The sequence below is a fragment of the Corvus cornix genome, chromosome 8, assembly GCF_000738735.6.
Source record: "Corvus cornix cornix isolate S_Up_H32 chromosome 8, ASM73873v5, whole genome shotgun sequence".
Classification (NCBI taxonomy): Eukaryota; Metazoa; Chordata; class Aves; order Passeriformes; family Corvidae; genus Corvus; species Corvus cornix.
The window spans coordinates 14,466,727-14,491,849 of NC_046338.1; the positions used below are offsets into that span (position 1 = coordinate 14,466,727).

General features: G+C 36.6%; 1 protein-coding gene across 6 annotated transcripts; it reads left to right on the forward strand.

Moving 5' to 3' along the window:
- Nucleotides 1-2,015: 2,015 nt before the first annotated feature.
- On the forward strand, nucleotides 2,016-23,947 carry DNAI3 (dynein axonemal intermediate chain 3). 6 transcript variants are annotated; one of them, XM_010409055.4, is made up of 22 exons: nucleotides 2,016-2,130; nucleotides 2,380-2,418; nucleotides 5,874-6,055; nucleotides 6,600-6,704; nucleotides 7,557-7,682; nucleotides 9,080-9,279; nucleotides 9,533-9,649; nucleotides 10,320-10,504; nucleotides 11,427-11,551; nucleotides 11,655-11,744; nucleotides 12,158-12,274; nucleotides 13,703-13,831; nucleotides 15,791-15,864; nucleotides 17,255-17,393; nucleotides 18,132-18,219; nucleotides 18,895-19,025; nucleotides 19,855-19,918; nucleotides 20,275-20,405; nucleotides 21,053-21,257; nucleotides 21,654-21,745; nucleotides 22,999-23,132; nucleotides 23,718-23,810. In XM_010409055.4, exons 1-22 carry the CDS (start codon nucleotides 2,031-2,033, stop codon nucleotides 23,722-23,724), a joined length of 2,580 nt encoding a protein of 859 aa, XP_010407357.3. In that variant the 5' UTR covers nucleotides 2,016-2,030; the 3' UTR covers nucleotides 23,725-23,810. The 6 variants fall into 6 exon arrangements, with proteins under 6 accessions (XP_010407357.3, XP_019147160.2, XP_019147161.2 ...); XM_019291615.3 differs by lacking the exon at nucleotides 22,999-23,132 and having other exon boundaries at nucleotides 23,718-23,947; XM_019291616.3 differs by lacking the exon at nucleotides 22,999-23,132 and having other exon boundaries at nucleotides 21,657-21,745; nucleotides 23,718-23,947.
- The last annotated feature ends 1,176 nt before the right edge of the window (nucleotides 23,948-25,123 follow it).

Genomic DNA, 25,123 nt, shown 5'->3' on the forward strand with positions numbered 1-25,123 from the left:
AATGTAGAAGAAGATAGATAAGAAAGAGTTTTGCACTTTTTTTCTTTGTAAATAAGGAAAAATTAGTCTCTTTTAACCATATGAATTGATATGCACTCTCTGTGAGGTAGGCCTAAGTGTTTCAGAACTGTAAGTTAAGCATACTGTATAGGCTCCTTTGAAAGATTATACCTACATATGAAAATGCATAAAAATATATATTATATATATATGAAAATATGTTGACTGCTACACAAAACTGTGTTAACAGCATTTCTACTCCTGTATTTGACAAAAGGACTGTGAGAATGAGGGCAGAAAAAACACCCAACTTTCTCCTTAGATTCCTTATACATGATTTGCAGGGTTTTTAAAAACATCATCCCACAGCAAAAGTTTCAGAATTCTGAAACATTAATTTTCTTTGCATTGGTATCATCATTGCATTGGTATCATCATTGCCTTTTGGAAGAAGCAGAAGATTAAATTGCTACCATTCTTCAGACATGTGAATGAAGGGGACTGCATTTGCTATAATCAAGAGAGATTAAACAGAGAAATAGAGTAACATGCCATGGATGCAGCCTGCCACCTGTGGTCTGCAGGATCTAATATGATACAGAAAAGAGTCTGAGGATTTATAGAGTATGTTTTTCTATTTTGATTGGAGTAAAAAAGAAAAATGCATAATTGTAGCAGGAGTGTCAGGCTCTGCTCACATTAAAGTCAACACTGAAATTTACCTTGAATTCATGGAAGGTCAACATGTATCCCAAACCTAGGATATTCCATCAGGCTATAATCCATGACTTGTATCTTGCCCTCAGTGGCCATCTCCAAATTGAAATTCAGATCAGAAGCTAAGGTTATATTGCTTGCTTCTGGAGTATTTGAGAACTGTGTTACAAACAGTAAAACACTGTTTCTCAGTCTGGGTATGCCACTGAAATTGCAAATGCATAGGCCACAGCATGTTTTAGCACTCACTATTTTTGGCTGTTCATAAGGAAACTCTCAATATAGAACATTTATTTAATAAACTCAGCTTTTCACCTTAAGCATCTTGACAGTGAATGTGCTGTTCACGTGCACAGGCAGACGGGCTGTAGCTCCTGTAAGAGATCATCAGAAAGAGTTATGTCATGCCAGTGTTCTTTCTGTCCTATCTGCATCCACTTTCCTCTTGTTAGTGTTAAAATTGTAATAGCATCCAAGTAGTGGTGCAGACATTTAAAAAATCTTCCTCTCCCAGTCAGTTTACAGTCTTAAAAAGCGTGAACATGGAAGAGGGAGGACACAAAGTGAGAGCCCCATTGTCCTCATCCCATCTGAACACCTCTGGCTCTTCAATATTAACATCGAACAATTTTAATACTTCTAGGAGAATTTGGGCCATCCTGGTTTAGCTGTTCCACGGGCTGCTAAGCGAGCACCTCCCACATGATGGTGCTGTACGTCCTGAGCAGCAGGCAGGCTGAACTGCATTTCTTGCCATGGAACTGAGTCCTTCCTGCAGTACTGTTCTAATCCCAGATATTGGAAAGAAGGAGAGCAAATTAAACAGGAGTAGCCTTCTATACAGTATCATCTCCTGCTGTGTGGTTGCTACATTTAATTATATATATATCTTCTTCCCAAGTTTGTCCTCCACAGAGCTACACTGAAAAATGAACTGGAAATAGAAATGCTTTGTTGCAGCTGAGTAATGATTTACACTTACGAACATTGGGACAAACATTTATAACTGGTGGATTTTCCCCCATGTTCTTCTCACTTTAGCTCAGGTCCTTAGCTTTCAGTAGGGGAAACCTCTATCCTAATTTAACCTGTCACTATTTTGGACAGTCAGTGTTCATTTTTAATTGCCCTGGACAAGAAATCTTTCCACCTATTACTTATGATATGAAAATATAGCTTATGATTTAAAATTATGAAACCTAATATACTTTTAGATGCAAATGAAAATATTACTATAATTATAAGCTACATAAAGTCGTGGACCAAATTTTCACTCATACATGGTGCATTGTCTATTTTAAATTATTGATGATATGTATCTTTCTCTAGAGAAATCTGAAAAAATGTCAGATAGTGTCAAATCCAGCAAGACCACCTTGAAAGGTTCAAAAACATCGGGAAAGAAACAAAAAGGTAAAGCAAAGCTAAGGAATCCTGAAAAGGAAAGGAACCCAGCTTGGTATGTAAGGTGCAGCAGCAATGAAAAAAGCAGCAATCTGGTCTCACATGAGATCTACCTTAATTATTTTGGTCCCATGCATTAAAAAAAAAAAAGAGATAAATTAGAATATGCTATTTTATATAAAAAACTTAGAGAGGTAAAATTACTTGTTACAGTTTTGTAACCAACACTACTGATAACATCATGTCATTATATTTCAGGTAAAAAGGATGAAGTTGATCTTTCTATGGCCAGTATAGGTAAGTGCTATGATGACTGAGCTTTAAAGTAGTAGTTCTGAAATACTCAAAGCATTTTGAGGCTTCAGTGTTACTAATGCCAGAGAATAAAAAGGAAAGATTTTTTTTTTTAATGAATGAGAAAAATTAGAAAATATGAAGAAATGCAGTTATCACAGTGATTACAGGGGCTCTCTGAGCAGCAGGCAGTGCAGCAGGAAACAGGTACGGGTTTGTAAAAGAGGGTTTTTTTCTTGGTTTGAGAGGAGTTGGGATAAGGGGAAATAAAGCATCACAACAGAATTATAGGGGGCAAAATGTTTGCATTTAGAAATAGTTTAGGAATCGAAAGAAAAACAAGAAATATTTTTATAATTTATTAATCTTTGAAGTTTGTCAAACCATTATTAAATTTCATGAGAAGATGATTTTAGAATATGACTTGTGAGTTTTAATCATAGATACCAATAGACATTGGTTAGCATCTTTTGTTTGTAGGGGAAAAAATTAACCATTTAAAAGTCACAATTTTGTTTCTGTGCAACAAAAGTTCAGTTTTAAGCATAGCCATAGTTAAGGGCTAAAAGTATGCAATTATCTGAATTTAAAGATATTATTTTTTCTTAGACACCAAATTATTTTCAATGTTTTTTTTTATTTTCCATATTTCTGGTTCTATTTTTCTTCTCATCTGATTTGTGCAATTATTCCTCAGATATAAGGTAAATTGATGTCAATGTAAAATTTATCTATGGTTTAAAGGAACAGTCCAAAGGGTTATCTTATTAATTGGCTTGTAACAGTACAGCTTTTATTGTTAAAAGCTAAAACGGTGTGGCAAACAAGGAATATACAAACTGGATAATTTTTAAAGAAACTGTAAATTACCTGTTTTCCTACATGATCCTATGAGCACTGGGTGAAAATTGTTCTCTGGTTAGTGTTACCAAAGTGGCTAAGCTTCAGGTAATGAAAATGCACAAAAAGTGATCCCTCAGATGATTAAAGTGTTACTTTAAAAAATGTATTTTCAGTGCTCCAGGAAATACTTAAGTCAGTAAGAGAGAATTGTACCTCCACCTACTGGCAAATAAGGTTAGAGCTGTAACAGCTGAACTACTGCTATGAACCTGTTGCTAAAAGCAGGAAAATAACACTGGTGTAAGCAGACACTGCCTGTGCAAGAGTTAAACTCCATGCACGCAATCCTTAGCATAAGGTCTGCAAGTGTTCTTTACTTCTTCCTGAGAGTTTCTTGTCCTTTGTGAAGTTCTCGTAGCACTAAGAGCTGCTGACTTTTACAAATGATACAGGTACAATTTACTAACAGAAAAACAATGTGAAGCCTATGATCTGATGTTACATGCTTTTTACTGGAAAAGAGCATTCAATAAAAATGTTTATAATGTAAGAATTCCAGTATCAGGTCCTTATAGATTCTGTTAAAAATAATGTTCAGCAATATAGAATTTTACTTCTTTAGACTGACAGGTGTAATTTTAATTCTGACCATTACTTTGTTTTTAACTTGGGCTTATAGCAATAGAGCATTGAAGAAAATACACTTAGGGTATGTGTCTTACTCTGTTTCCTCTCACAGTGATGTCTTTCGTATTTCTGCTTAACTTTAATGCATGCTTGCATCATTTCACTTGACAATGAAACCTACATTGCTTTAAAAGGATTTTTTTTAGCATTAGCATTCGTGCACAAGCCTGTACACATGATTCAGCATTTTAAAAACCATAGCATAAAAGCTTATTGAATAAACAACCATTTCTCCTGACTGGGATTTCTGAGGTCTGGTGTTAGCAACAGTGAGTTTGGACCAGATGACTTTGAGGTCTTTCCCAATCAACATCCCTATGATTTTGTATTTTTTGGAAGCATCTACACAGAAGTCCTGGAACACTCCAAGATATCAAAAAGGAAAATCATGCAATATTGATTACAGCTTGTGATGAAAGTGAACTAATGGCCTGTGCATGCTACAGACTGTGTGTGCTATGAAATAACTAGTGGCAACTAAGTAATCCATACTTGGAATAGTGTAGCCTGTACCAGAAACACCAGGCATGCCATTAATTTTAGTGATGACTATGGCAGAGCAGATGCAGTGGAGTAGCAGCACTGAAAGATTTTAAAGGATAAATGTCAGATTCATCAAACATAAAGTATTATGCGATAGGATTATGCAGAGATTAAGGAGGATTTATCGTTTTGTCAGTCCTTGTTGGCTTGGATTAGAGATGACTTTTCAAATCTCGCTGACACAGCTGGTCACATTCATCATTTGAGGTATGTCAACTTCTCTTCAAGGTGTACACAAAGAGGAAAAACCCCACAGGTGCTGGGAATTAAGATAAAATACTAAGTAACTTAAACTAAGAGACTGGAACAAAGATGATAGAAAATATCAGCTATTATCACAACAGCCAGCACATTTCACTACAGAAAAATAGTACACAGTCTACATGTCCCTAAGTCCTTTAGTTTCCAGTTCACCACAAAGATGAACATCTGCTAACCTTCTCAGGCAAAAATATAGGGCCCTTCATGAGGAGTATTCAGAGTGAGACAGAGCATGAGTCTGCTAGCAGAGCAGTATGGCAAAGGAGGAGTCTCAGGCAGGATTCAACGACCTGGGCCTGGAGGCAGAACATGTAACATGAGGAAGACCAGCATTGCATACATTGCCTTACTCACATACAGGTGGCACACACTTAACAAGAAGCCCTCCATGTTATCCTCAGACTGAGTGTTTGCAGAGCACAGCTGACACGTCACCTACCTGCAGCCAGCCTCCCCAAAACCAATGCAGACATCAGTGCTAGAGCAAGGATAAGAAATATCTTGTTCTGAGTTAATGTGTATGAACCTAACAGAGATCCTGTGTGTAGAAAACAACAGCTATATATTTTCCAGTAAAGCTGAAAAGAGATATCTGACTTTAGTGACCTTGCTTTAGTCTCATTTGATTAGTGAGAAATAGTCTCTACTACACTCTGAACTCAATGGGAGCAATATGAAAGTCCAAAATCAGAAAAGCATCCTTACTTGGGAGAAGCCTCACCTAGATTAAACTTTGGCTTAATATGGTGCTGCCCTACAGGAAAGGACCACGGTATATTTATTCAAAGGCTTTCTTAAGTCAGAACCATGCACTTCTGCCCTTGATGTATTATAAACCAGTCTATTAAAGATTTTTCACTGAAGTTCTTAATAACCTGTTGCTCAAGAAGAAAAAAACCCTCATACCAGGGAAATCATATTGATTATGTGCAAAATGTTGGGTATTTTCAAAGGTTAATAAAGTAAATATAATTTGTATTTCATGCCTTCCAAAATACCAAAAACAAAGCTGAGAGATTCAAAGGCATTATGCTAGAAACTGTAAAGACATAGAGTTATCAAAGTATACGTGCATGTTTAAACAACACTCTGAAGTTATCATGCAATTTTGCTTTTTTTCATAGGCCACCCAGAAATCTTTCCTTTGCTTTTGACTGCAAAGACCCAAAAAATTTTTAATTGCCGGGCTGATGAAGATGTCACAGAGGAAAATTGTTTCAAATGTATTAAAAAAGAGGACATAATTCAAGACCTGAAAACAAGAGCTAACACTTCTGATTTCCACCCTCTCAGAAAAGTTATTCTAGTATGTAGCTTATTTCATCCTCACTTTAAGACTTAATGCTCTCAGAGTGTCCATTCTTTTAAGGAACAGGTCTATTCTTGTTTGACTCTGTAAATGCACCAATGCTGTAATATCTAAGTGCTATCATGGACTGTTGTTGACTCAAACTTTCTCATGGCTTGCAATGCATTTTTTTTACTAACTTCAGATTGAAAATATGCTAAAAGTAACATAAATACTATTAGTTTTGATTCTGTGAACTGGCAGAGCTTCACATATTTGACTTCCACTAATTCATGGCCTATTTATTGAGAATCATTCAAACAGTTTCTTTTCTGATTAATTCTCTGTACAAAAGATTCGTTTTGTCCCAGACTTATTTTTATTACAGAATAAACCCCATCTATTCCTTTAAATTAGCACGTGAAATTCTCTGTTAAGAACACAAAATTAACCTAAGGTACTAAATTTACACTAGTGGTAGCTTTTCCAGTCACAACCTCATGTTTGTTTTGAATATTATTTGTTTTCAGTTTTCCACTAATTTTTTTTTTCATTAAAATAGGAATATCCAGGGGAAGAACTCTTGCTAGTTTTTGACCCAAAGTTCCAGTATGGACAGAACTTTTACATTGTTGCTTCTGAGGAAGCCAAGGAAAACCTTCTAGAGGTAAAATCCAAGTATACCACAGCATTGTTCTATCTATGAATATTTTGAGTCTCAAAGATGTCAGGAATGGTGTTGCTAAGCATCTGGTGTTTCTCTAATGGTTAAGCTGATCATAGAAAAATATGTGTATCACTGTAAAAATATGTTTTATATTGAGAAGGGCTAAATTAAATTTTTGTATTTTACTTCAGAGGGCCAGTATAACACCCATTGCTGCATTTTTTCATTTTTTAATAATGAGCATTAATTTTATCTGCCAATACCCATATTTCTCAGACATAAAAATAACAGACAATTAATATATTGAATATTTTCAAAGAAGTATTATACTTATTTTTCATAATATCTATGAATATATTTTTCAAATCATTAGAATGTTCTTGAGTTCTAAATAGCTCTAAATAGATAGAACTTGTGCACTATGCTGTAGGAGAATGTTTATAGAAAGATTATATAATTTTTCATTATGAGTTTGCCATCCAGCATCAGGGAATCAGGAGAAGAAACAATTAAGAAAAGTAAAATGAAGTGCCAGCCCATAGGCCCTAATGGAAAAAATCACTACAAATTCTTTTTATATAAAATGATTTGCTTTCAAGAGAGCAATCTCTCTTTAGTAGTTAAATATTAAATATGCAACATTTACTGGAAAATTCTAATGCACAAATGAATGGGACTTAACCCAGCCCTACCGAGGAGCGCAGTACACCCAGGCTCACTGCACTGAGACCAAAGTAAAGAATGTGTGAATGAAGACTGAAAACTGGGTTTCTAGTTCATACTTACATTTCAGTAACAAATTTTTGAGAAAGCACCATTTCTCACTTTTCTTTTTCACCATTTCTTTTGCAGCTTTCAGCTACTGCAAAAGAAACAGAAGAAGATAGAGAGGAAACTCTGGAAGTCCACAAAGCTTGGGTTTCCCTTGGCAGCGAAAAGGAAGTTGAAGAAGAATCTGTTAAAGAAAGGGATACAAAGGTCAGAACCAACAGATGTTAGTCAATCCAATAAATATAAACCCCCTACATGTAAGCTCCTTTAAAAAAAAGTCAGGAAGTTGGAAGCTGCAATCCCAGTTTTTCTTGAGTTCTTTCAAGAAAACTAACCAAGAGAGAGAAATACAGAAATAGCTAAACTTTTAACAAACACTGAAAGTGCTGCAGAAACGTTTTTTTAAAAAACTCTGTTCTCTTTAAGTCTTGCATTAGACATAACTACTTTTTAAGGTGTAAGTTCAAAAGTCCTGATCATCATTGGCACCTCTGCCACTTTTTGCTCAATTTGGCCAGATTACAATGGGAGTCATTGCTCTGTTTCCATGAAGCTCATAGTATATAGATGTCATTTAAGTAGCATGCAACACCTTTTAAGTATTTACAGGCATTACAAGCTGACTTTATAGAAGGACATATTTGATTAATTACATCTACAGATTATATTGAGAGAATTATATGTCCAAAAACTAGATCCACTCACAGCCGCCACTTAACTGGTGATGTGTGGGGCATCTCCAAGCATCTAACTGTCTATGAGTAATTTTTACTCAATACCTAAATCCCTCTTCAGGGAAGACTGGCTAAATTTTGATAGTTCTCAGCACCTGGACATCTCCCTTACACTTAAAAAGATGTCTGATTGTTCCAAAGCTAATTCACAGTCATTAAATTTAACACATTCACAGTCCAAGTATTCTGTATTCTGCAGTGCTGGCAAGGTCCACTCAAAAGAATTTTTAGTGTACTTTCCTTTCCAGTTCTGTGGGAGGAGCTGGGAAAAAGTACCTGGATATGAATCCAAGACAAAGCAATACCTCTCTACTGCTGGAAATCAAGTGCCTGCTTCTCTTTGTGGGCAGAAATCAAGACAAGTCCCTTCTTCCTTCCTAGTTCTCAACATAAGGAAACTCCTCCAAATTTTTTTTGCATCTTCTTCAGAGTGCTTTTCTCTCCCTAGGCACTTCAAGGGAAGCTGAAATACCTCACCCAAAGCTGAGAATTCCACTGAGAGGGAAGAGCTGAAAAGTTACATCTTGGAAGCCTAATTCAGTATTACATAAGGCTTCCTGCAAATCAATCCTTTAACTAAGTGTGCAGCTTTGATATTGCATGAATTAGAAAATGTAATTCTCTTATTCTACTGGCAGTAATCCAAAAACGCTACAATTTCTTGTTTTACAAATGCAAACCTGTCTTCTATTACATATGCAGTTTATTTATAAGAGCACTTCTGAATTTCAAAGTGCAGAAATATGAGTAAGCTCAACACAGAAATCATTAATAGAACTAATTCTACAATTATATGAGTGCTGCCATTTTACAGAATGAACTGTCCAAAAACTTTCTTTTCTGCTAGCCATGCAAATATATCTTTTCCAGATTAAGTACAAAATTTCTCGAGTTCGCAGGAAGTTTGGTGCACCGATTACATTTACTGATAAGAATGCTTCAGATGATAAAGACAGTTATGCTGAATGCACATCCTATGAAGACAATACTTTTACTATTAAAATGATTGAAAGGGATGTGGGGGTGCAAACAGTTCCAAAAGTAAGAGAAACTAGTACTCAGACAAAATGGTAAGTATGAGAAAATATTTATCAGCTTATTTATTAAGCTCTGCACTGTTCCTTATCTCAACTAAAGTTCTGGAGTTACTCAGTTACAAACTGATTAATAGAACAAAATTGGATGCTCTGTTTGCATCTTTTTTCTTAAACTCTTTTCTAAAAAATTTCTAGAAAACTGTATATTTAAAATTTACGCATTACATGGGTTTCTGTCTTTGAAATGTTTTCTATACTTACATTCAAATTTATTCCAATTGGGTAGGACCTATCCAAGAAACGCATCCACGCAGTATTATACTAGAGAGCTGTCAAATGAAGCAAAAGCAGAGACCCTGTCTTCTGAGACACTGAAAGAATTTCTTACAGCAGTACATATAAGGTAAAATTACTGCAGCAATACGCTTAAAGACTACCTGAAATAAAATACAAGCAAGTACTCTTCTCTGAATGGATCATTGGTCTGGTCAAATACCAATTTTATTTTTTGTTTCTATATTTTTTGTCTTTTTTATTATTATAATATTGACAATGTTAACTTAATACTTGTTTCTATGAAAATAACCATGAAGTCTATGCTATATAAATATGAATGTTGGTTTAAATAGATATCAGAACTGCTAAAGTTGATAGCGTTACATCTTTTCAAACAAACTGCAAAGCTGATCTTTCAAACACTGCCCACTCAAGCAGATGGTTGTGCAGGGAGCAAAGGGGCTGTCCTACCCAAGATTATGCCCTTAGCCATGTCCCATTAATGGGACAAGTCCTACTTAATGACATTTTTTGCACAAGAATTGGACAATTGCTCTGTATTTGGTCCACAAAGAACTAGAGTTAAATTCTTGGTACAGTATCTATTTCTGTTTAAACAGAAGAGGGTTTCCTTGCAGTGATACATCACTGAGGAATTAATACTTGGTATTTTAACTAATGTGGTCATAATTTTGTGAAAAACAAAAGCTACCTCTTTACAGAAATATTTGTAATTCTACTATTGAGTAAGTCACATCTGGATTATTGAAGTGTTAACTCTGCTTTTTACACCACAGAATGGAAATTGCATTGCAGCAAAATGAAATTATGGATGTTTTTTTTGATGACTGGAAGGCCCTAGCAGAAGACAAAGAAGAAGGCAAGCCAGATGTTTATCTTAAAGCATACCAATCATTTACAGATGTGCAGTATCTCAAGAACAGAACCATTAGCTGCGTTCGCTGGCATCCAACCATTTATGGTAATGCAGCTACAACACTGATTTGAGTCTTCAATGATGGGTATTATATGATAGCTATAAAATATGCATCTTTCATAAAATCATCAGCTTTCAAATTTAAAAAGAAATCAAAACTGATTTAGTATCCCTGTTTGAATTGCCAATTCGAGACAAAATGAAAAATGAGGCAGACAAATTCTTTGTAGAATTCACACAAGCGAGGCAAAGTCCTTTACCCTAATGTGTAAGTGGAAATCATAGGAAAGAGAAATTTCCCCCCATGAGGCTCATTTAAGCAGAGTTGCTGTGCCAGACTTTGGGTGGCTCTGCATACCATTGTGCTTGTCCCCATGCCTGGCTCTCATGGCATGCCTAATACTTGGGAGGAATGCTACAGCCACAATGGGACATGGCTCTGCCGAGTGCCAGGGAGCATCACAAGACATACTAAATGTCAGCTCCTGCTCCCTGCTGTGCGGTATTGCTCTGCACAGCCAGACCTAAAGGCACAATTAAGTTCTATATAAATGCCCCAGATCCCAGCATACTACTAGCCAACACTGCAGCCTGTGTAAGAAAATTAATTGGGTTACCAAAGATTTGTTTTCTTGATGGGTGGCCAGGAACATATGCCTGTCACATCATTTCAGGTGCAGTATTACGCCATTGAGGAGCACTAGCAAAAAAAGAGGAGTTTTGTCCTGATGCATAGGTTCTATGACTCACTTTTAAATAACTTAATTTACAAAAATAGTCTCCTCAAAGCTGATCTGAAAAAAAAGAAAAAAAATAAATACATGATTGGTTTGTTTGGGGCTCCTTTCCTGCTTTGGTTTTTTCCACTGTTTTCAGAAGGCATAAACATAAGTCATTTAGAAGAATTATCAATGTGTTGAAACTTCAATTGTCTCCTTTGAGAAAATCTATTTTCTCTTTCCATCAGGGATTATAGCACTGTCAGCAAGAGAGCAGCCTTCATATGAAGAGCAAGTTAACCTTTCTAATAAATCATTGCTCCATCAGTCAGTTATACTTCTCTTGAGTTTTTTTGACCCTATCTGCCTCCAGGTATTTCATCAAGACTTTTAAATATGCCAAGTATTTAAATAACAAGAGAACAAACAAATGGTGCGACTGTATTTCTCAACTATCTTGTTTTTCTTCTCGCTAGTTAGTGTTGAAGGCTCCTGAAGATATTTGCTGCTTTCAGTTCAGTCCAAGTGATCCAAATATCATTGCTGGTGGCTGTGTCGACGGACAGGTTTTTTGCTCTTTAAAAATAAAATTGCATATTTCTGTATTTTCTTCCAGTATAAACATAAGGATGAAGAGAGGTACTGGACATCCATAGTAACACATAGAGACAGAAGAGTCCTGAAGCTCTCTTACCCCGGACTGAAGCTATGTCTGGTTATTCCATAGCTGAGCCATTACTGTACGATGCTTCTTTGTAGTGTTGATAAATAGGTCAAGTTGTAAAGACTTTTTTTAGGGACAAGTGTAACCTTTCTGTTGATTGCATCAGACTAAAGAGAAGATACTTTAAAGACTTCATAAATTCTAGTGCAGAGAGCGAAATTCTTGTTTTTCCCCAAACCTCCATGATTTGAAAAATAAGGTGTATTAATACACATATAAAAATATAATTTGTAATATACTCATTTCTCACTGTAGGTTGTACTGTGGGATATTTCTAAACATGAAGAAAAGCTGCAAAGTGCAAAACCTGTTGCTGATGAAATCACTGACTTGTCAGAGGGTGAGCCAACAGCGGCAGCAGTGGTGACTGAGGTAATTTGGAGGGTGATGGTTGGATGTGGTGTACAGGGGTTCCCCAGCAGTGAGCACTGCAGCACAGAACACCAACTAAATCCTGGGCTGCATCCAAAGCAGCATGGCCAGCAGGGCAAGGGAGGGGCTTCTGCCCCTCTACTCTGGTGAGATCCCACCTGGAGCACTGCATCCAGCTCTGGTGCCCCCAACACAGGAAGAACATGGAACTATTGGGGCAAGTCCAGAGAAAGGCCACAAAATTGATAAGAGGACTGGAGCACCTCCCCTACAAAGATGAGCTGAGAAAGTTGGGGCTGTTCAGCCTGGAGACGAGAAGATTGTATGAAGGCCCCATAGCAACCTCCCAGTATCTGAAGGGAATCTAGAGGGGAGGTGGAGAGGGACTCTTGGTTTGGAACTGTGGTGAAGGACAAGGAGTAATGGGTAAAAATTAAAAGAGGGGAAATTTAGGTTAGATATGACGAAGAAATTGTTTACTTTGTGAGCGTGGTGAGACACTGGCACAGGTTGCCCAGTGAGAAATAATGAATACAAATTGGGGTTGTGGATGCCCCAACCTCAACAGTGTTCAAAGCCAGGTTGGATAAGGCCTTGAGCAACCTGGTCTGGTGGGAGGTGTCCCTGTCCATGGCTGGGGGGTTGGGACTAGCTGATCTTTAAGGTCCATTCCAACCACTTAACATTCTATGATTATATGAAATCAAGATAACAGCTGTTAATATGGTAAATGCTTCTGTTGTAAGTATATTGCAGTGTATCTATATGTCTGTGGAGGAAAAATGGGTGAAGGTATCCTAACTCAAAAGAGAGGAGTAGATAATCTTTGCCATGAGACACTAAGAAAGATAACAAACCTAATGAGTTCATGAAATAAAACCATTATCACAATTATCATGATATAATTTCTACCTGATTAGTACAGCTTAATAGGTTTACTGCCTTTTGTGAAACTTAGGCTTCACTGAGTCTGTTCTTTAATGGACACCAACATGCCCTCCACTCTTACCTTATAAAGCCTGTCAACTACAGATAGTGTTTGCTACTGAATGCAATGCTGAAAGTATTCTAGATGCTTATGAACAGAGAAAAGGTAGATGGAAGATGAGAAGATGATTTCAGTGGAAAAAGACAGTAAAGAGGATAAATAGGAGGAAGACCTAAGAGCAGAGGAGACAGTAATGATGTGTGTGTCTGTGGAGGCACGTTGGAATTCTTTTCAGAGCTTCATATCCAAAGACCTGTTTTGATGCTTTGCTTTTTATTTTTTTTTCCCAAATGGAAGGTATTAGACCCCTAGAAAGTTCTATAAACTGATCTGAAATATATGAAGAAACATTAACAGAATGCAAAGTAACCTTTTTTTCTTTGATAGATCTACTATTTTATTTTGGAAATACACTAAGATTTCTCTTAAAACATTTCTAGCCATCACCTATCCAAGGCCAGCAGAGCAGCACAGAGCCACCTCTAGTGAGACACTGTGCAGCCTCTTCCATACCATATAGTAATAAAAAGCCAGCAGCAGATATACAATGGCTACCGTGTAACTCTGAGGTGAGTTTTAAGATTCACTTCTCTTCTTTTTATTGCTTTTCTAATCTACCATCTCAGAAATTCTAATGCAAACGCAAGAGAAAATACCGAAGAGTTAATTATTTGTACTCATTATTTCTCACTGCATTTAGTAAATATTAATAATCTGGTGCCTCTTGTCATGCTCATTGTGCTTTATAACTGTACTGTGCTCTCAGTCTGATATGAATCTGCTCATACTGGAAAAAATTTCCTTAACTTTACAGAAAATTATAATTCAAAATTATAGTAAGCCTTCCATATATAAAATGTATTGAATTTCTACTATGAGCAATCTAGCCTGTCACTAAGAATTCCAGGAAATAACTTCAATTACGTAAATATCTGGATACCCAACAATGGTATTATTATAGCCACCTTAATTTTTCTAGATGCTGCCTGTGTACTCAAAACTTACTTTTTCTGTGATGGTTTTAAAGCTCCAAAGTACTTAGGGTCTATGTACTTAAAGGGTCCAACAGGAAGACTGGGTGCTGATTTACTATCAAAGTATTGCAAATGGTTGCTAAACTAATGTAAATGTTGTCAAATGCAAAATAATGACAGTGGAAAAGCAGGCCAAGAAAAAACCTGAAATCTTTAAAAGGTTTATGGAAATTATATATCCATGAATTTTTGAAAAAAAACCCCCAAACTTCAGAGATACTACAGTCCTTAGTGACATTTCCAGAAAAGTGAGGAAAAGGGCACACATTTATCATAAAAAGACAGCTGATACCACTATTCGTTATTATTTTATACAGTAATAGTCATGGATACTAATTGGTACCAGATGTAAAGCATGAAGAGAGGGATTGGACAGCAGAACATTGTTGTGGTTTTTGTTGTTTGGGTGGGGTTTTTTTAGCCAAGGTTTAGGCTCAAAAAGCTGTTTTTGTGTTCATCTGGGATAACAGACACAGGAGACCCAGGCTTCATGAAGAACACTGACAAAGGAGTCACTCTGCCAGTATTTAGCAACATGTACTGGGACTTACTTTTTGTTATATAAACATGGAATATGTGTCAGCCTTTATACAACACAGCAGTTTTTATGGCACAGTTCCTAAAATCAGCAGTTTTATAATTACATATTAATGAAAAACTATTCAAAGTCACATCCAGAACCTAATTCAGCTTTGCCTGGCTGCAAGACTACCATTGTGATTACAGGTTGACAAACTCATGCATGAAAATTAGAGTAGGCCTAATTTGGCCTAAAAAAAAAAATAGCTGGAATTTTGCTGCAAACTTTATAAGTACAGTTTTTGCCAAAATATGTTTGTTTTTTATATACTAGAAGTTAGATTTGATTAGCTTATACTCACTTGTTATCCCTGACACCTTTCCTTTATTTTCCTGAGTAATTAAAATTAATTTGCTATAAACCAATAACTACTTGGTAAATGATAAGTAATATAAAACCTGCAGAACCCCACACAGACAAACTAAAATATTAATAATTAACATTTGAAGGCACCATTACGATCCCACAGTGAGGCTTAGCCAAGAGATAATTTAAGATAGATGACCCATGGTGTAAACTTGGCAAAGAGCCATCACTCCCACTACAGTGAACTGTTGGAGATAAATCTCTCAATTACCAGCTCTTTGGTTAAGCTGCATAAAAGAAGTTACAAACATGGCACATTAAAGAGGGCCTGACTTGCAGTGGTACAGGTAAGTATTTATCCTTCTAAGTTAATTTGGAATTTTAGGTGTGTAGGAGGCAAAGCTGGTATCAGTTCACTTGAAGTACATTTGTAAAACAGCTTGACTTTATAACTGCAAATTAATATGTCCTGATTTTCAAACCTTACCCAAGCAGAAACAGTGACTTTATTTCTAGTAGCTTGTTTTGTGTTGAAGTACTTATGTATCAGAGTGTGATTTTTGTCTTTCATCTTCTTCCCCTGTAATAATTATTACTGTTATTTTCAGGGTGACCAAAAGGGTGGTACTTCTGAAAACAGAGATGAAAATTACCTGCAGCTTGTAACCTGCTCCCCTGATTGGTATATACAATACATACTCTACAAGACATCTTTCAGTTTCCTTTGGAATACTTTATGAAGCATAATCCATGATTTAACTAGCACATTTCTGGATTCCTATCAGCATATCCTGAGTGGCTGAAATTATGTATGCAGAAGACAAGTACTTTGCATTCTTGTCTAGTCAAACCCTTTACAGTAATGGCATTAAGAGTTTATTAACTGAAAATCCTTGCATATATATGTTTATATTCTGTGTATAACACCTTCAGAAGAGTGTCGATCACACATGCATTAGCCTGGAAAGCCACATCCCCACACTTATATTTGATTGTATGACATGCACAAAAAGCTCCTAAAAGATGCTAAGGCCTATTTCTACAGAAATACTGTAAACTCTAGGTAAATTTGGAGACTTAGCTGGCAAAATTATTCTTTATGAATCTCCTCTTTCGTGGACTGAATAGTTGTGATAGTTATTGTTCTGTGTGACTGGCAAGGGAGCAGAATGCAAGAAGTGGAAATAAAGGTTTAGCTTCCATGATGTCAGAAGGCTTAAGGCTTCAAGGCTGCATGGCTGGGCTGAATCACATATTTGTTAGTTACATCAAAGGGAGGGTCAGAGAGAGCAAAATTTTATAATGATGCAAAGTTATTTTCCCTAATCAAATAACAGAGAAGACTTTGAAGAATTAAATGAGAAGAAAGATCACAAATACACTTCTTAATAAGTTTGCAGTGTAATGCAAGTAATTCACATAGAAGAAATTATTTTAACTACTCACCCACCAGTGTTCTAAATTGAAAGTATTTACCTGAAGTTAAGAACAGGGAAGTCACTGTAGTGTCATACTTGAAGAGCACAAGTCCCTGAGCAACTCCTGTTAGAAAAGGGAAAGAGATATCAGCAATGAGGAAAGTTTCATTGGCTGTATCAAACCTGTGAGTGAATGTCCAGAGTAGAGCAAAAGGAACAATCAGAGGGCTGAAAACTCCAATGAGATAACAGATACAAGTGAGTGGAGCCATTTGCCTTGAATGTCAGCAAATTAATTGGTACACACAAAAATTGGGACTGATCTTCAATTTGAATTACTAAATTACCTGTTACAGCCTTCAGGAATTTCACCCAGGCACTGCCAATTAGTTCACCCAATAACTGTCCATAAGCAAACTGTATGAATACTATCAAGCTGCTTTGGTATAATTAACTGATGAAATGGTAAATAAAGAAATATATTTCATCACTTACAAAAGAAATTAATTATTTAGCCTTTGTCTGATTTTCAGAATCTCTACTGTTATATAAGGCTTGAAGATAAAAGGTTAAAAAACCCCAAACTTTAAAATTTAAGGAAAATTGCATGTAACTTCAAACCAAAACACTCTACACTATACAATTATTTTGCAGCTCAATATTGTTTTGGGATATTCCGTCCATCGAACATCGTCAAAAATTTTTAACTGAGAAAATAAAGGAGGAGAAAAGATCTTATATACCCCCAGATACTGATGAGGATTTAGATCTCTCCTGGAAACCTCTCATAAAGGTAGTGTACACAAACACAGAACACAGGGATCAAACCAAACTGTAGATATGGCCAGAACTCCATAGGAACATATTCTTTTGCTTCCCAACTCCATTTTTTCCAGCAAATTGTGACTTCCTTGTGATTTTCTTTCTGATTATGTAGTTAAATACCTCAACATTCCTTTGAAACGTCAATAAAATGCATTTTGTAAAGCTAATTAATGAGAAACAGCATGCCTGCTTCTAAAACACTGCAGTAGGTGCAAAAGTAGTTACATAAACAGTGTTAAGTTCCTGTCAACCTTTTCAACTGCTCTGCTGTCTATCTCAGTGGGTCCCAAATGGTGGAACACGGTCATAGTCAGCAGAACCATAATTACTAGCAAACAAACATTCAGTTTCATGAAAATGGTCATAGGAGCTTGTGAAAAAAAGTGAGGTAAGAAAAAGAAGTTATCATTTTAGACATGCTGATCTGTGCTGCTCAGAATAGCTGCAGCTGGCACAGTTTTCATACATGCATGACCACTGGAGCTGGGTTGTTTGGGCTTTTTGCTAGAAACAAAGCAAAATTCTTACAGGAAAAAGGTAACACAAAGAGCATTTTCTCCCTGCTTGTATGTGAGACAGCAAATACTGCTTGTGGAGTATTAGAAACACACTGCAAAGATCTGTTCCATTACAGCAGAAAGCCATTCAGACTTGTACCTCAAAGATCTGACACAACGGTTTAGCAAATGCACTTCTTTCTGAACAGATAAATCTGCGTGAAAGGGATTCCAACACAGACTATGGTCCCACCAGAATTAGTTTAAGGGAACTGCAGTATCGTTACAAAACCTCAGGTAATACTTTTATTACACCTTACTGAGGAAAATGTTATTAATAAGCTTGTATTTCAGTATATACATAATAAAAGCAGAGCAACAAAATGCTGTATAGCTAAACACACCTGGGGAAAATATTTCTTAAGTATACTGATATTCAGTGTGTGACCTACATTTGTTAACTATGAAGAAATGTGCATGTACTGAATCCAAACTGAGCAGTTCCATATACACAGTAACTCTATCCGGTTTCACTTAAGAGCCCATGCAAATCCCCCACCCAATCTCTCTATCCCTGAAATAGTTATGTCCTTTTCAGCCATTACAGAAAACTATTTTTAGAAACATAATCCATTCCCTGGAGCAGAGATGTTAGCTCCTGGTTGCAGCAGCTACGGGCCATGTGTAAGGGCAGTTCCCACAGAGACACTGGTGCTGTGTAAAACTGGTGAAGAACAGGATGGTGCTCTCCTAAGTATTGTCTGGATGTGGGAAGCACTGACCAGAGCTGCAGCAATGGGGAGATGCCACCAGGAAACCATAACCCACAGAAATGCTGCTTTACTTGGCAGTCTTTCTTCATATCTTCTCTTGAAATTCCCCTCATCCACAAACTACCTTTACAAGACAAAGGGTTTGTTAGGTCTGATAAATTCCATTGTATAATAAAAAGATGTAACTGTTGTTTCCCAGGGAAGGCAAAATCTCTGAGTGCACTAAGAGCACCCATCAAAGAGAGCCCATATACAGAGATGAGTGCTTCTTCAAGCAAAAATCTGGAAGTGCTAGAAAATATATCCACCAACTTTTTTTTTGGAAATGAAGTAAGTGAAAATAATATATTACCAATTAAAATGTTAATCTAAGATATCTAAAAGACTGAACAGCTAAATAACAGGGTTTTCACAAATGTATGGACTTCCATGTTTTCTTCAGGTGTAAGTTAAAAGATCTTTCTGAACATGCCATATTTTACTTCCATACTAATACTTTTAGCTACATGCTTAAAAAATTGATAAACCTCCAATATTCAATAGATGATGAACCCTTACTTTGAGGGCAGATTTAGAAAACATTTTCCAAATATGTTGAGCTTAACCACCTATTCAGAACCAGAGTGTTTCCTTATTCCAGAACACATAAAATCAGTAACTTCTTTTAGTGTCTTCCCTCATGCCAGGTGAAAACATTTATACTACAGTTTGGCCCCCAACTTAATTTCATTTTAGGAAATCCAACTATTCATAGCCCGCTACCCACCCTATGCACCTAAAATTCATGAATCTTTCCCAGTTCTGAGTTCATACAGAAATGAAAATTTGCCTTCTAGCTATCTTTTTGCTTCCTGTCACCTTTTCCCTAAATACTGGAGCAAAGCATGAACTATAAAAACCAAGCACCTAGTTCTGCAGGAAGGACTGCCTACATACATCATGGCAAGTAAAGCTGTTCTGGCAACACAGAACTGAAAAATGGTCATGCAAAACTTTAATGTGTTTTCAGTCATTGGCTGCAAATTCAGGTTTAAATTTACTCAGACCAGATTTAATGATGGTTATAATTAAGAAAAGTCACAGCTTAAAATCAAGTCAGTTTGAAATAAGCCACCAAGCTCTAACATTAGCATTTGCTTGATTTTTTTTGGCACTACAGGATGGAGAAGTTGTTTATTCTGACTGGAAAATGAAAATTGATACTCATTCAAAAAAACCAGTTAGTAAGTTCAAGTTTCTCTATATCTGTTTAAATCTTAATATATCACTACCTTTAAAATATTTGTGTCTATACTCTGTCTTTTTAAGGTTCTTGCTCATAGCTCTAATCTATCTCACTGATGACACCCAGATTTAACAGTACCCTCAAAAGTGCAAGCACTTTAGCTGGCATGACAAAATAGCACAAAGATGCTGGCACAAATCATGGATGTAAATAGATTTGTGGCAATTCCAATTCCTGTACCTTGTGAGCAAAAATAAAGAGGCTGGTATCTTCCAGGCCTGTGTTGAGTCCTGCACTCTTGTTTCTTGATCAATAAGGCACTAGAAACAAGCAACTGCCTTTTTCCTTCATTAGGTCAGATGCACTTGCAGAAATACACCCTCCACACTGAAACTATCAACACTCTCCAGAACTCTCCATTTTTTAAAGACATCTTTCTAAGCATTGGAGGCCAGAAGTTTGCCATTTGGAAAGAAGGGGTTACAGTAAGTTGCTTTAACACAGCTGTAACATATGGTATAGGTATACAAGACAGGTCTGTAACAGGCTCAGAGACTGTATTTTCAGAAACGTGTAAGTCACAAAGCTTCATAGCTTAGAAACAAAACAGATATAAAAGAAGCTTTCCAGCTTCTTCACATCAGAACACTATTTTAGATATAGCTTAGTAAACTCGAGTTTTACAAAAAAAGTGAAGTGACTTTCCTAAATTCCAACCTTGTGAAAAATGTAGCTTCCCAGCTGTTCATTTCTGCTGCTAGGGGAATGCATGCTGAACAAATCTGAAGAACTTGTATTTCAGGACAAGGTTTTTTCATCATGTGAAGACAAAGAAACATGGGGGGTTTTTGAGTTTGTCTCATGTAGGAATCCAGGTTAGCTGCACCTGACAAAATCTCCAGACTATAGGTTTTAACAGCATACAGACAGGAAGTGAGATACCAGTTTTTTTACTTCCCCACAATCCTTTTTATCTGCAGCGGGTGGTAGGAATTTTGCCATTGATATAATTTTTGTAATGGGACCATTTAAATTGTGAGCATTTTCCAAAGACAGGAGATTTGAAGTAGTGAATTGGTAGTACTGTTTGATTGTTGGGTCTCTCTTTTATTTGTTTTCAAAAAAAATTAAGAATGGACCAATCCTTCAGTCAAGTTGCTCTGCAGGAAGATACACTGCAGGACAATGGTCCTTAACAAGACCAGGAGTTTTCTTCATTGGCAGAGACAATGGAAATATAGATATTTGGGACTTACTGAAGAAAACTCACGAGCCATCTCATTTCCAGAACATCTCCAAATCAATCATCACTTTCATCAGCCCCTCCAGTGGCTCAGGTATGTTGGTGGTGATTGCACTTCATTGTGCTACCCTGTTTGCAAAATGCCCCATGACTCCAAGGCACACAAATCTAACTACAAATGATCTTATATAAGTACATACTTCCACAAATTTAACACTGTACATACAAAAATGGATACATCAGTTCTAAGTATACCACCATGGCAAAAAAGCAACTGAAAATATTTCATTTTAAAAAGTCTGTTATAAGAAAAATTTTAAAGGAATTAATAAAATAAGAGAGCAAAATGGTTGCCTTTTTTGCTGCAGTGAACAATAAACTAAAAAGACCAGAAAAAAAAGGAACCCTCTGTAGCTTGTCTTTGGGTGGAGGTTCACATTGCTGTTGGAATTTGGATTGTTTATATGGTTTTTTGTCAAATATCTTTCAGCAGAGCAGCATTTTCTAGCTGTTTCTGATGATCTTGGAGTACTGCATATTTTGGAAATCTGTCAAACACTATGTCACCCTTCGAGTAATGAGGTTGGTAAGAATTTTTATTAAATCTCTTTGACACTTTATCCTGAAAACTCCCAACACACAAACAAGTCTGCCTAGAGAAAAATGCCTCCAAATAATGGCAATTAATTTGAGATGAGTATAGCCATATTCTCCAAAGATCACCTGTAGCCAAGCTGGCTTTGCACAGAGCTTAGATAGGAGTCAACTGAAGGAAATCTCAGTGACAGTTGGCAGAATTCCACTGTTCCAACCTGGCTACATGAAAACACAATTAAGAGGTCAGTATTTTTTGCCACATCCATAAAATGACATCTTTCATGCATTAAAACAAGGCTTTAGAGTGCATAGTAATGTATATATACTGAATTCCTTTTTCTTTACACCTTCTTGTCCACATTTGTGCTAATTTTTTTCCTTTAAATTTGGTAATTCAATTTACATGTCTTCGTATCTGGTTCTAGTTTAGTGAAAGCACATTTTGAAAACTGTTACTAACATTCCCACTCATTCATGCTCATGAAATAAGGACTATCTGTACCAAAAGGCCATGGGAACAATGCAAGCAGTTTTAATTTCTCTTTTTTTCTACATAGTTTTCAGTTGTTCTTTTCCCCCCGCTCCCAGCCGAAGATTGAGCCAATGTTTCAGTCTAGCAGTCGTGCCGGCTATCTCATCTGTTACTCTTACATCACAAAATCATCTTCCCATTCTATTACAGTTTTAAGTTTATGCAGGCACTTAAATAGTTCATAAACATCCCATAAAGGTCTGCCATGCACAGAGCTGCAGTAGGCAGCAATAAAACATCAGGTCAGCAGCTTCATTTCAGTAAACGTAACTTCTCCAAAGCAAAGCAGGAGGTAACTGAGTGATATGAGGAAACACACTGCTTCTGCACAGATTACCTGTGTTTGGAACTAAACTGTTTAGGGTGCAGAATTACCAGCCAAGGAACAGTCACTAATATTTAGGTTATGCCCATTGTAACTGAAGTATTCACTGAAAAACACTAGGCTGTTGAAGAGACTAACAAAAACTAAAACACAGAATCCCAGATAAAACGAATGCCTAGTGTAACACCAAAGTATGGTAGTTTATGGTTTCTTTGTGCTTGAAGTTGGTCACATCTTTACATTGTTTTGTTGCAAACTACTGGGAGAAATAGAGATATTTATATTATCAGTTTAGATAAAATATTAATACCATTCAGACCATCAGCAAGAGATCTGTGTCTCTGGGCATGTAATGACCCTTGTTTGTCACTGTGTTTACAGCATGCCAGTGTACTTGATTACTTCGAAAGAGAAGTCAAATATCTGAAGTACTGTGAACAGGAGTTTAAAGACTATCAAAAGTTTAAAGCCAAAACAGAATTGAAATGGAGCTGGAGACAGAGAGAGAGAAAACAGTATGTTATACTTGGAGTTAAGAAAACTTTCTGTGTTCCTTTGTATCTTTAAAATGCACCTATATTGCTAGACAGGATTTTCCACAGTATTTTCAAAAAACCAAGATGGATATAATCAGAATAGCTTAGCAGCTCTTTATTTCATATTTACAGTTCTTAAGAATGGAAAAGATGGTCCTAGTTCATGTGGGTGCATTTCTTGGTCAAGTGAACCCCCTGCAAGAGCATTAGAGCCTATGGACATTTAATAACTATGAATTTGCTTTTCATTTTACACCAGTTGCTTGTTCAAAAAGTTACATTTTGGCAACTTCTCTATAAATATTGCTCCTTAAAGGAAGGATGGCTTCCAGCCTTCCATTCTTTACTCACATAAGAATTTTGCCTATCCATTCTTTGGTAAATGGCTTAATAATACTAAATAACTAAACTGTCATTTCTTTGGTTGATTGATGTAGCCCTAGGTGATGCCTATTTTCATTAATTTGTGACAGCTCTGACACAATCCATTAGAAAGCAATGGGGTCACATACAGGTTTCAAAGCTTAACAGCGCACTATTTCCTGGTATGTTTTTTTCCTTCAGCATATGACTACAGAAAACAAAAGAAGAGATGGAGGAGCAAGAAAATGCACATTATACTGTGTTTCTGGAGCTGGAGAAGCAGATAGTAATGGATTTAGAGACAAGAAATACTTTCCTCATTGGATGCTTGGAGCCCATTATCACCTTTAGAACCAGCAAGCTTCTTACTGAAAGACCTCTCTTTCAGCAGAACATGTTTAGCTTTGGAAATAAAGAATCTTGCAGCGAGAGATTATTGTTTCATTAACCTTATGCATTTGTTTGCTCACAGTGTGGTTAAAGAAAAATTGATTTGGACTCAGTTTCGCCACTGTTTTTCATTAATACAATTATTATTAATATTTCCTTTAAATAATAGTTTTCAAAGCTCTGTCTGTCAGGACTCTGAACTGCTTTTACTGGCCATCATCAGTTTACAAACTTATTGTTACTTAATCCTGGCAAATGCTTACAAACAGAAAACCAAGTCCATTATATTGTTGCCTCAAAGAAATCAGTTTAATTTAGAACAACCTGCTTCTAGTAAGCTCACTGTAGTTGTGCATTTCTGTCAAAAGACAATTATCCCTCAGAGAGATCAAATGGTGTTATACAGAAGTTTTAATATTTACCAGTGTAAATGAGTAACAGCTCATGAATATTAATGCTCACCCTCCATCCAGAGAGGACTCTTTGGTAAGTGGTTCTGCTGCTACTGGGTTTCAATAGCCAGGTCAGACACCATGTAACTGAGCACAGCCTGTCAAGCAGAAATTAAATCTATCAGAGGAAGGCAGATTAAACTCTATACGGGTGAGTTCACTCTTTCCATGACTCACCAAACCGTTTGAGGGTCACAGACTCCTGTCAAACAAATGTCCATGTGGTCACAGTAGACACTAAAGCACAAAAGACAACTGACACACTGGGGATTTGCAGAGAGGATCTTCAGCTGACAAGCAATAGCCAGCCCCAGTGCTCTGCTTCACCAGAGTAAAGCACAGCCAAAGAGAAAACAGGATCTGTGTGAGGCTCCTGCATCCCAAAATAAACACTGCAACTTGGGGTTGGACAGTGTTGAAGACATGCCCCTTCAATTTTCTACAGCCAGGATCTCCCGATCATGTACTTTTAGCACTTTGATTGAACTTTGGTCAGATTTAAGAGAGGTTTGGTTCCACTAGATAGGACTCGGTTTGAAAAATGGTCTCTTGTTTGCTACTTTGAAGTTTAAATATTATAGCAATATTCCTTGTTCTTCCTATTGAACTAGTTCTAAATTAAAACCAAGGAAAATTCAACAATCGTGTCCCTAGCACCTGCAGTACAGTGTTTGCAGTCAGAGTGCAAACAGGAAGAGAACACTGCTCCTCTGCTAAACCAATATTTAACTAACAGCCTGCTCTACACAGATATGTAAATATCAT